At 46.7% G+C, this 12,439-nt stretch overlaps 1 protein-coding gene across 5 annotated transcripts in view; it reads left to right on the forward strand.

Annotated features, from left to right (window-relative positions):
• The window catches only part of PHF14 (PHD finger protein 14), a 288,520-nt gene that overhangs the window by 192,545 nt on the left and 83,536 nt on the right, over positions 1 to 12,439 (forward strand). Inside the window, exon 18 of one of the 5 annotated variants that reach the window (XM_039523436.1) lies at positions 497 to 777. The exons of the other annotated variants lie outside the window; for them this stretch is intronic. Within the exon in view, the coding sequence (XP_039379370.1) occupies positions 497 to 526 (30 nt within the window). The 3' untranslated portion in view covers positions 527 to 777. Of the gene's footprint in view, positions 1 to 496; positions 778 to 12,439 lie in introns of those variants that run through there. 5 annotated transcript variants of the gene reach the window in all.

Genomic DNA, 12,439 nt, shown 5'->3' on the forward strand with positions numbered 1-12,439 from the left:
GACTGAATAACTGATTACATAGGGAAATGGACTATAAAGAAAATGCTATCAAACACTCAAAGTTAACAAAAAGAAAAAATAGAGGATCTTTTTTCTACTAACTTCTTTAGCTCCTAATAATCTTTCCTAGGTGTACAGTTATTTATAACTAAAGTAGATATGGTACCAAGTATCAGAGGAGTAGCTGTGTTCGTCTGTATCCACAAAAACAACGAGGAGTCCGGTGGCATCTTAAAGACTAAGATTTATTTGGGCATAAGCTTTCATGGGTAAAAAAAACCCTCTTCTTCAGATGAAGTGGGTTTTTTACCCTCAAAATCTTATGCCCAAATAAATCTGTTAGTCTTTAAAATGCCACCAGGCTCCTTTTTGTTTTTAAAGTAGATATAAAATTTTTCAGGCAGAAATAGGATTTTCAAGTTTCTGGTGTCCTTTTACAATTGGAAAAATAAAATACTCTGCTTTGCTGGGAGTTAATCAAATCATTCTTCCTCAGGAAGATACAAAGATGGACATTGGAAATTAGCTGTCAACTATAGTTTGGACATCAAGCAGTCTTTCTTGAATACCACTTAAATACAATGGTCACTACTGGAGTGAATTATAATTGATATTGAATTCCTGTCACCTCTTAAACCAAAAGGGTTTCTTTATAACATTAGTTAAAATGTTCTTCCTGCTATTTTTTCAGTGTTTTTTCAAAAGGGCACTTTTTGAAACTCCAAAGGTGTATTTGGCCTAGCTGGCCAAACTACACAGATAAAATGCTATGCTTGCTGAATAATTTACCATGAAAATTAATTCAACATTATTTAATTTTCTGTAAAGTGTGTTAATTTTTAGATATTTTGATGTAAGATGAAATGTTTTAAAAAAATAAAATTGAATTTACAAGCTACCATGACCACCGATATTTACTGTACTTATGTTAAGGATGACTTCACATTTTAAAATATACCAAGCAAGATGTTTATCACTGAGACTGATTTTCATTTTTAATTTATAAAAACCCATTCTTAAAATTAATATTTAACAATTAAGTCTGATTTATTGCACTATTTTAAACATAGCCAATTTTAATTATATTTGAATGAGAAAATGATAAATATGATAGGTACTGAGAAAGTTGTCTTATGGGGACTCCTTGTGGCTTTGTTTAGTTACTTAACAAATAATTTTTTCTTGCAAAGCAGTTTAAAGAAACTATTGAAAAAAAGCTATGTTGCTGTCCATATTAAGAGATGTCTTTATTTTTAGCATACCATATTTTTCTGTAATCTATTATGCTACATTGTGTCTAACAAGATCATGTTAGCTGAATTAAACTTTTCATACAGTCCTTCCTTTATATGAAAATAATTTTAAAAGGCTTAATGTTTTCTTTCTTTTCCAATTTCAATCTGTTGTCTTGTTTTATTGTATATAATTTACACATAATACCCTGCATATATTTCAACAGCCAATAAATACTTATGAATTCTAGAGCTTTTTCTCCCGCAATAAAGAGGTGGTCCTTTAGGGCTGAATATAAGTCCATTAGGCAGGAACAGTGTAAGGAATCTGGCATTGTTTGCTGCACTCTGTCTGACCTATGGATGAATAGCAGACTTTAGCCACAAGCACTTTCAATCTCTCACTCAACCACTAAATCCAATTTTTGGTATGTCACAACAAAGTTTCCTGTAAGGATTACAGCAGTGAAATAGGATTGCATGTTTCAGCATTTGCCAAGAAGACAATAATGCAGTCTCCTTCCCTTCAGTGGAGAAATCAGACTTTATAAAGTAATAAAGGAAATTTAATGTATTCCCTTTGCCATTCATCTGTTTAAATCCAATTTAAATAATCACTATAGTATGAATGTTAATGCAGATAAATACATTTTAACTTTTCGTAGACAGCGAGTGTTTAAGTGTATTGGCCCTAGAAAAAAATTGGATAAATAGATTATGTGGTACTTATTGATTCAATAAAAAGTGAAGTTATAATACACAAGGTTTTGTATAATGATTTTATTGTCCTAATAAAAGGTGATTACATTATCTACCTTTATAATTATAGTTCTTCTTTGAGTGCTTGCTCATGTCGATTCCATTGTAGGTGTGTGCAATCTCACGTGCGTGGCCATCAGAGACTTTTGCCTTAGCGGTACCTGGAGGGCTGGCTTTGGCACCCTCTGGAGTGCTGCGCTCATAGTGCGGTATATCAGGTGCCACCGGCCCTCCGCCCTCTCAGTTCCTTCTTACCACCCGTGGTGGTCAGCGGGAGCACATCTGTCCCTTGCTTCGCAAGTGATTAGCGGTTTCTCATCTAGCTTAGCCTTGTGCTTTACCTGTAAATAGTTTAATTGTTGTTTGTTAGTTCTTAAGTACCTGTTAAGTGTTAGTTACATAGTGTCCCAGTGGGTCTCCGGGTTTCAAGCCCTGCTCTTCCTATAACAGGCCTATGCTTGTTAGTGATCCTCACAAGAGTTGTCTACAGTGCCCTGGGGAAACGCATATAAAGGAGCACTGTTGCATCTGCTAGAACTTTCATCTGCGGGACACCATCTCGAGGCCCTCCTGATGCAGGTTGCCCTGCACCCAGCTTCAGAGCCATCCTGGCCTGAACCGGCACCCAGCACTTCAACTTCAGTGTGTAGCACATCTCCGGCACTGGGGTCCTCCCAGCACCAATCCCTGTCGCCAGTGCCAAAGAAAAAGACTAAGAAGGTGGCACCAACCAAGCCCGACCAAGGGTCTTTGGGCAAAGGACACCGCTCGGGCCTTACGCCCACTAGTGGGCTCAGGCTTGGGGAGTTCCTCTCCCCGAAAGGGCCTGCCACTGACTTGGGGAAGCGGTAAAGGGCCTAGGCCGATGGCGCAGTCAACCCCCTCTAAGGCCTCGGCACCTGGGGAGCTGAGAGCGCTTCCGCCGCAGCCGGCACTGCATGCAGCTATGGAACCAGCTAAGGCTCCCCGTGAGGGCAAGCCTGCCGGCAAGGCCTTGCACAAAACAGGTGAGCGCCTCTGGTCTCCATAGCCAAGACAGAGCCCTAGGTTGCCGCATTCTTGGTCTCCGCGTCGACTCAGGTCTCCAGCTTGCCACTATGAGTCATAGGCACCGTGCTCCCGAACCCTGTTGTTGCCCAGGTGTCATTGATCTCCCCGGCCCCAGTCTTTGTCTCACTGCCAGTTGCCATTGCCGAGACCTCAAGGGTGCTCCCCGACGCGGCGGCGCTCCCCTTACCCCCAGCACCAGTTGGACTGTTCCCGTCACCAGTCTCCGGTGGCGATGGTAACTATCAGACTCAAGCCACCACAGCCTGGTCGCTGGAGGGTGATGACGTCTCAGGCTCGGAGGCGCAATTCAGCCCCACACCCAGGCAACATGATTGGGCTCCAGAAGGTGTGTCCGTGACACCGGTGCCAACCTGGCAGCAGAGCCAGTATCTGACCCAATGGCCTTATTGGAATGCCTGGGGCGTTCCGGTCATACTGGTGCTCCACTCCCACCAGTTTCGGTTGCCGCGTCAGTCCGAAGGCAATGCCCCCAGTACCCTCGGCACTGGGCTTGGTGCAGGATGTCCTGGTGGCTGCCACGGGTGAGGATTCAGTACGTACCCCAAGGCCACCCTCCCCAACAGGTGAGGACACTGCTAGACCTTCCCCGGTCATCCAATCCTCCTCCTTTTCCCCAGATAAGGCGGTGGCAGGGCCTTCTAGAGCTAGCCCACCGGACAATTTCAGCGAGCATCAGGCACTGCTCCACAGGGTGGCATCCAACTTGGGCCTCAAGGCGGAGGAGATGGAGGAACAGACAGACACATTATTTAATGTGCTCTCCACGTCTGCCCCAGCCCAGGTCGTGCTGCCAGTATATGAGAGGGTCCTGAACATTGCCAAAATCATCTGGCAAACCCTGTCCTCCATCCCACCTCTAAAAGGGTGGAAAAGAAGTACTCCATTCCCACAAAAGGGTTTGGGTACTTGTACACTCATCTGCCACCGGGATCGTTGGTTGCGTCAGTGGCCAACGAAAGGGACAAGCAGGGGCCCACCAGCTCCATCCCTAAAAATAAAGAGGCTAAGAGACTGGATTTGTTTGGCCCGCTACAATTTTAACTTGTGGGACTCTCTCCTCAGGTTCAAGGATTCCATGTCCCAGGGGGTGGCCCAGGAGTTCGCAACCCTGGTGGAAGAGAGGACCGCAGCTGCCCTGTGCTCTCTCTAGATGGCTTGGGACACAGCTGATTCAGCTGCCCGAGTAGTCGTCTCAGTGGTGGTCATGCGGTGCAGTTCCTGGCTCCAGACCGCCGGCCTATCCCAGGAGATGCAGGCCTGTATCCAGGACCTCCCGTTTGATGGCACTGGCCTATTTTCCAACCAAACAGATATGCGTCTGCATGACCTGCAGGATACAAGGCAACCCTTTGCTCCTTGGGGATACACACTCCTCAGACATCCAGGCAGCCGTTCCGGCCTCCTCCGCCACCCAGACCATGGCAGCCTCGACACGGGCCTGCGAGAAAAAGGAATACCAGGTTTAACTGCTGCCGCCCTTCATCATCTCAATCTCCTGCACAGCCTGCCCGGCTAAGGCTCAATCTCCTGCTCCTGCTTCTCCACGTGGGCACCAATGATACTGCCAAGAATGACCTTGAGCGTATCACTGCAGACTACGTGGCTCTGGGAAGAAGGATAAAGGAGTTTGAGGCGCAAGTGGTGTTCTCGTCTATCCTCCCTGTGGCAGGAAAAAGCCAGGGTAGAGACCGTCGAATCGTGGAAATCAACGAATGGCTACGCAGATGGTGTCGGAGAGAAGGGTTTGGATTCTTTGACCATGGGATGGTCTTCCAAGAAGAAGGATTGCTAGGCAGAGACGGGCTCCACCTCACGAAGAGAGGGAAGAGCATCTTTGCAAGCAGGCTGGCTAACCTAGTGAGGAGGGCTTTAAACTAGGTTCACCGGGGGAAGGAGACCAAAGCCCCGAGGTAAGTGGGGAAGTGGGATATCGGGAGAAAGCACAAGTAGGTGAGTGCAAGAGGGGAGGGCTCCTGCCCCATACTGGGACAGCAGGACGATCAGGGAGTTATCTTACATGCCTATACACAAATGCAAGAAGCCTGGGGAACAAGCAGGGAGAACTAGAAGTCCTGGCACAGTCAAGGAATTATGATGTAATTGGAATAACAGAGACTTGGTGGGATAACTCACATGATTGGAGTACTGTCATGGATGGATATAAACTGTTCAGGAAGGATAGGTAGGGCAGAAAAGGTGGGGGAGTTGCGTTGTATGTAAGAGAGCAGTATGACTGCTCAGAGCTCCAGTATGAAACTGCAGAAAAACCTGAGAGTTTCTGGATTAAATTTAGAAGTATGAACAACAAGGGTAATGTCGTGGTGGGAGTCTGCTACAGACCACCAGACCAGGGGGATGAGGTGGACGAGGCTTTCTTCCAGCAACTAACAGAAGTTGCTAGATCACAGGCCCTGGTTCTCATGGGTGACTTTAATCACCCCAATATCTGCTGGGAGAGCAATACAGCAGTGCACAGACAATCCAGGAAGTTTCTGGAAAGTGTAGGGGACAATTTCCTGGTGCAAGTGCTGGAGGAACCAACTAGGGGAAAAGCTCTTCTTGACCTGCTGCTCACAAACTGGGAAGAAATAGTAGAGGAAGCAATAGTGGATGGGAACCTGGGAGGCAGTGACCATGAGATGGTTGAGTTCAGGATCCTGACATAAGGAAGAAAGGAGAGCAGTAGTACAGAGACCCTGGACTTCAGAAAAGCAGACTTCAACTCCCTCAGGGAACTGATGGGCAAGGTCCCCTGGGAGAATAACATGACGGGGAAAGGAGTCGAGGAAAGCTGGCTGTATTTTAAAGAATCCTTATTGAGGTTGCAGGAACAAACCATCCCGATGTGTAGGAAGAAAAGTAAATATGGCAGGCGACCAGCTTGGCTTAACAGTGAAATCCTTGCTCGTCTTAAACACACAAAAACAGCTTACAAGAAGTGGAAGATTGGACAAATAACCAGGGAGGAGTATAAAAGTATTGCTCAGGCATGCAGGAGTGAAATTAGGAAGGCCAAATCACACTTGGAGTTGCAGCTAGCCGGAGATGTTAGGAGTAACAAGAAGGGTTTTTTCAGGTATGTTAGCAACAAGAAGAAAGTCAAGGAAAGCGTGGGCCCCTTGCTGAATGAGGGAGGGAACCTAGTGACAGAGGATGTGGAGAAAGCTAGTGTACTCAATGCTTTTTTTGCCTCTGTCTTCATAGACAAGGTCAGCTCCCAGACAGCTGCACTCTGCAGCACAGTATGGGGAGGAGGTGACCAGCTCTCTGTGGAGAAAGAAGTAGTTCGGGACTATTTAGAAAAGCTGGATGAGCACAAGTCCATGGGGCCGGATGCACTGCATCCGAGGGTGCTAAAGGAGTTGGCCGATGAGATTGCAGAGCCATTGGCCATTATCTTTGAAAAATCATGGCAATCGGGGGAGGTCCCAGATGACTGGAAAAAAGCTAATGTAGTGCCCGTCTTTAAAAAAGGGAAGAAAGAAGATCCAGGGAACTACAGGCCAGTCAGTCTCACCTCAGTCCCTGGAAAAATCATGGAACAGGTCCTCAAGGAATCAATTCTGAACCACTTAAAGGAGGGGAAAGTGATCAGGAACAGTCAGCATGGATTCACCAAGGACAAGTCATGCCTGACTAACCTAATTGCCCTCTATGATGAGATAACCGGCTCTGTGGATGAGGGGAAAGCAGTGGATGTGCTATTTCTGGACTTTAGCAAAGCTTTTGATACAGTCTCCCACAGTATTCTTGCCAGCAAGTTAAAGAAATCTGGGCTGGATGAATGGACGGTAAGGTGGATAGAAAACTGGCTAGATGGTCGGGCTCAATGGGTAGTGATCAATGGTTCCATGTCTAGTTGGCAGCCAGTATCAAGTGGAGTGCCCCAAGGGTCGGTGCTGGGGCCGGTTTTGTTCAATATCTTCGTTAACGATCTGGAGGATGGTGTGGACTGCACCCTTAGCAAGTTTGCAGATGACACTAAACTGGGAGGAGTGGTTGATACGCTGGAGGGTAGGGCTAGGATACAGAGGGACCTAGACAAATTAGAGGATTGGGCCAAAAGAAATATGATGAGGTTCAACAAGGACAAGTGCAGAGTCCTGCACTTAGGACGGAAGAATCCCATGCACTGCTACAGACTAGGGACCGAATGGCTGGGCAGCAGTTCTGCAGAAAAGGACCTAGGGGTTACGGTGGACAAAAAGCTGAATATGAGTCAACAGTGTGCCCTTGTTGCCAAGAAGGCTAATGGCATTTTGGGTTGTATAAGTAGGGGCATTTCCAGCAGATCGAGGGATGTGATCATTCCCCTCTATTCAGCACTGGTGAGGCCTCATTTGGAGTACTGTGTCCCGTTTTGGGCCCCACACTACAAGAAGGATGTGGATAAATTGGAGAGAGTCCAGCAGAGGGCAACAAAAATGATTAGGGAGCTGGAGCACATGACTTATGAGGAGAGGCAGAGGGAACTGAGATTGTTTCGCCTGCAGAAGAGAAGAATGAGGGGGAATTTGATAGCTGCTTTCAACTACCTGAAAGGGGGTTCCAAAGAGGATGGATCTAGACTGTTCTCAGTGGTAGAAGATGACAGAACAAGGAGTAATGGTCTCAAGTTGCAGAGAGGGAGGTTTAGGTTGGACATTAGGAAAATCTTTTTCACTAGTAGGGTGGTGAAGAACTGGAATGGGTTACCTAGGGAGGTGGTGGAATCTTCCTTAGAGGTTTTTAAAGTCAGGCTTGACAAAGCCCTGGCTGGGATGATTTAGTTGGGTTTGGTCCTGCTTTGAACAGGGGGTTGGACTAGATGACCTCCTGAGGTCCCTTCCAACCCTGAGATTCTATGATTCTAAGCACCGGTGGGGCAGAAGCACTCATTTTGAGGGTGTGCTTGGGAGCGATGCACCAGCCAACTGTCCGGATCCTTTGTGCTCTTTCCTCAACTGCCTTTTCCACTACTGCTCGGCCTGGTTGTGGTTATGGTGGACTGTTGGGTCTCGGATATAGTGGCTCGGGGCTACACCCTTCAGTTTTTGTCCACCCCTCCTTCCTGCCCCCACACTTCCCTGTCCCTCTTCAGGGACACTTCTCATGAGCAACTCCTCATTCAGGAGTTCAAGAACCTCCTACACCTGGGGACCATGGAGGAGGTTCCTCAGGATATGCAAGGAAGAGGATTCTACTCCCACTACTTCCTGAAGGCAGAAGTGGGACTCAGACCCATTCTGAACCTGCAGGGCCTCAACAAGTTGCTCATGAAGTTGAAGTTCCGAATGGTATCTCTGGCCTCCATCATCCCTTCCCTGGATCTGAGGGAATGGTACACCACTCTCAACTTGAAGGATGCTTACATTCATGTCTCCATATTCCTAGGACACAGATGTTTCCTGCCTTTCATAGTGGTGGGGCACCACTTCCAGTTTACAGTGCTACCCTTCGGCCTGTCCTCAGTCCCCAGGGTGTTCACGAAATGCATGGCGCTGGTGGCGGCTTACTTGAGGCATCAAGGGGTCCAAATTTCCCCCTGTCTAAATGATCAGCTCATCAAGGACAGGTCTCCGGAGCAGGTCCAGAGCAGCCTTGATCTGGTGCACTCCACCTGTAGCAATCAGGGTCTTCTAATAAACACAGAAAAATCCACGTTAACACCCATTCAAGGCATAGAGTTCATCAGAGCGGTTCTCAACTCCATGCAGGCCAGGGCCTTACTACCAGAAGCATGCTTTCAAGCTGTGTCAGACTTGTTTGGCCACATAAAGAGCCTAAATGTGCCTGTGTCTGATGAGCCATATGGCCACGTGCACCTGTGTGGTAAGTCACGCCCGGCTTCATCTAAGGCCCCCGCAAACGTGGCTGTCCTCGGTCTATGTTCCAAGCAGGCACTCTCTGGATCAAGTGCTCACAGTGCCGAGCCACATCCTCTCCTCTCTGGGCTGGTGGAGGGATGCCAAGTCAGTGCTGCAGGGAGTTCCCTTCGCAACCCCATCGCCCTCGCTCACCTTGATCTCGGACGTGTCAGATCTGGGTTGGGAGGCCCATCTGGGTGACCTCAACACCCAGGGCCGTTGGCTGCAACACAACCTAGCTTTTCATATCAATGTCAGGGAGTTCAGGGCGGTTCGCCTGGTGTGCCAGGCTTTCTTGCCCCAGCTGGCAGGCAAAGTGGTGCAGGTCCTGATGGACAGTACTGCCACAATGTACTACATCAACAGGCATGGCAGCATCAGGTCTTCAGCCCTCTGTCAGGAAGCGCTCAGCCTCTGGGACTTTTGTGTGCGGCATGCCATTCATTTGGTTGCTGCTCACCTGCCTGGAGCCAAGAATGTCCTCACGGATCGACTCAGCAGAACCATCTCGTCTTGCCACGAATGGTTGCTCCATCCAGAGGTTGTCAGCCTAGTTTTCCACAGGTGGGGATCTCCCACCATGGACCTGTTTGCATCCAGACAGAACAGGAAGTGCAACGTGTTCTGTTCAGTGCTGGGCAGGGACAAGGGCTCCCTGTCGGGTGCCTTCCTGATTCCGTGGTCAGGAGCGCTGATGTACGCCTTCCCGCCAGTGACGTTAATTCACAGAATCCTGCTCAAGATGAAGCAAGGCAGAGTAACAGTCATCTTCATAGCCCCAGTATGGCATTCCGGACTATTTGCTGCACATTAAGCTCCAGAGCCTGTCGCTGTCCTCCGTCACGGTGCACTTGGCAGCCATTTCAGCTTTCCATCCTCCGTTTCACAGCAGGTCGGTCTTTGCCCATCCCATGACAGCGCAGTTCCTGAAAGGTCTGGAGCGCCTTTACCAGCATATCCAGGACCAGGTCCCTCCTTGGGACCTGAATCTTGTGCTGTCTAGGCTCATTGGGCCCCACTTTGAGCCCCTGGCTTCCTGCTCCCTTCTGCTTCTCTCCTGGAAGGTCTCCTTTTTGATCGCTATAACTTTGTCCTGTAGGGTGTCTGAGATCAGGGTGCTCATGTTGGAGCTGCCTTATACAATCTTCTATAAGGACAAGGTCCAGCTGCATCCGCACATGGCTTTTCTGTCCACAGTGTTTTCCAGTTCCATACTGGTCAGGACATATACCTACTGGTCTTCTGCCCAAGGCCTCATACTTCAGATGAGGAATGCAGGCTGCATACTCTGCGTGTCTGGCAGGCACCAGCCTTCTACATAGAGAATACGAAGCTGTTCCGTAAGTCTACACAACTGTTTGTTGCTGTCGCAGACCGGATGAAGGGTTGTCCAGTCTGTACCCAGAGAATTTTGTCCTGGATGACTGCCTGCATCGGCTACTGCTGTGAGCTGGCAAAGGTGCGCCCGCCAGGAATCGTGATGACTGTGCCCTAGTCGAGTGAGCCGCTCAGGTGCTGATCCAGGAAATCTGCCGTGCCGTGACCACATCTGTCCACACGTTTGCTTCGCACTATGTGCTGACCCAGCAAGGTTGAGCTGATGCTGGTTTCAGCAGAGCAGTAGTCCAATCTGCAAGACTGTGAACTCTGAGCCCACCTACAATGGAATGGACATGAGCAAACACTCAAAGAAGAAAAAACGGTTACCTACCTTTTGTAACTGTTGTTCTTCAAGATGTGTTGCTCGTGTCCATTCCATTTCCCGCCCCTCTGTCAGAGTTGTCGGCAAGAAGGAGCCGAGAGGGTGCAGGGCTGATGGCGCCTGATATACTGTGCCATAACTGTAGCACTCCAGAGGGCGCTACAACCGGCCCTACGGATACCGCTAAGGCAAAAGTCTCCGATGGCCACGTACGTGGGTGTGCGCACACCTACAATGGGATGGACATGAGCAACACATCTCAAAGCAAGTTATGAAAGGTAGGTAACCATTTTTTGGGGAGAGGGGTTCAATTTTAGAAATAGGGTAATGGTGACAATCATGTTGACCTAACAATTAAAGTAGTTTTTGAGATATTACTGAATGTTTGCAGGTGGAAGCAATACAAAGGTGTAATGTGATGTAATAAACATATGCTTTAAGTTGCTCTCTATCACAAGCACTTTGTAAGCTACTTCTGTTTTGCTCGTAATATGTCACAAGACTCTCCAGCAATCTTGTCAGTTATTTTCCCACCAATGTAACATATTCCCATGTCTGTCAGATAACAGACAGACAGTGACTTTGCTGCAGGGCATGAGGGCAACATTTTCTCTGCCGGTAATACTGCCTGTCACTTTTATGGAATGGGTGATGCTCACCACTAAGGTCTGACAAGCTTTCTCATCTCAGAAACGTTGTTTTTGTTACCTGACATGAAAGCTGAAATAAACCTATTAGCTAGCATTTTAATAACATCACCTACCTCCCTGGAAAAAGGATTAGTCTGTGCTTTCAATACTGACAAATCTCAGTGCCCTAAATCATAAAATTTCCAATATTTTAGAATAATGGTATTGAGAGAGACTTTTAGAAGCTTCTTTTAAACAACAAATACTTTTGCATTTCAGAATAGTATATGACTGGTCTAAACGCTAGTTCTTTAAGGTACAAGATCTTTGTAAAAATTAGATCAGGGTAGTGGGGGTTACAAAATGTGTATTTCATTACCCTGATTTTTCAGTACCTCCTCCCAGTTTAAAGTTTTGCAAAAAAGCAGTGTACCAAAAGATTTTCACATACATCGTGATAGTTAAAATGACATTGCTAGTTCCTTTTCCATCCTTGTTTAAGATCTATTTTGTGAAAAGTTGCAGAGTGGACATGACAGGTCATTATCTGACTGCTGTAAGTTGAGCCGCAGTAGCCTGGAGCCTTTTTTTAGTTCATTTTTATTTAATCTTTCTACTGTATTGCACTTTTTCAGTGTAAATTGTGAACGTATATGCATAGAATTCTCATCCAAATTCCTTATGGAATATTTTTTGGAACTACAAATCGATAACACACCAGCCAGAGCAAATGGTATTTGGTGCTCATCTGTTGTGTTGGAAAGCAATCGTGAAGGATTTTGCCTTTGTCCCAGTACTGAGCAGGGTTATTTCTCTAAGCTGTAACTTGCTTCACTATATTAACTGGACACTGTAATATCAGAAATTGAATGTCTGATCTTCTTCCATTATGAAGATTTATTAAAAATCTAAAATGTAAATGAGTTATGTTTTAAAAATAATTTTAATTTCAAACTTTCAGTTTGCTCATCCAAAGACAGGGTTTTGTTTTGTTTTTTAGTGATTTAGATATTTGGTTAGCCTATGGAATTTTATCCTAATTACAATGGAAAATGCAGAGTTAAATTTGGTGGACAATAACACTTTTTGCTTGCATATAAAATGAAATAACTACTGTACTACCCAGCAGAACATCGTATGTTAAGATCTTGTGTCAGTGTACTGTGTTAATGAACCTATTTTGAATTCCTCCAAAATGCT

This window comes from Mauremys reevesii, linkage group 2, assembly GCF_016161935.1.
Source record: "Mauremys reevesii isolate NIE-2019 linkage group 2, ASM1616193v1, whole genome shotgun sequence".
In the NCBI taxonomy this organism is placed as follows: Eukaryota; Metazoa; Chordata; order Testudines; family Geoemydidae; genus Mauremys; species Mauremys reevesii.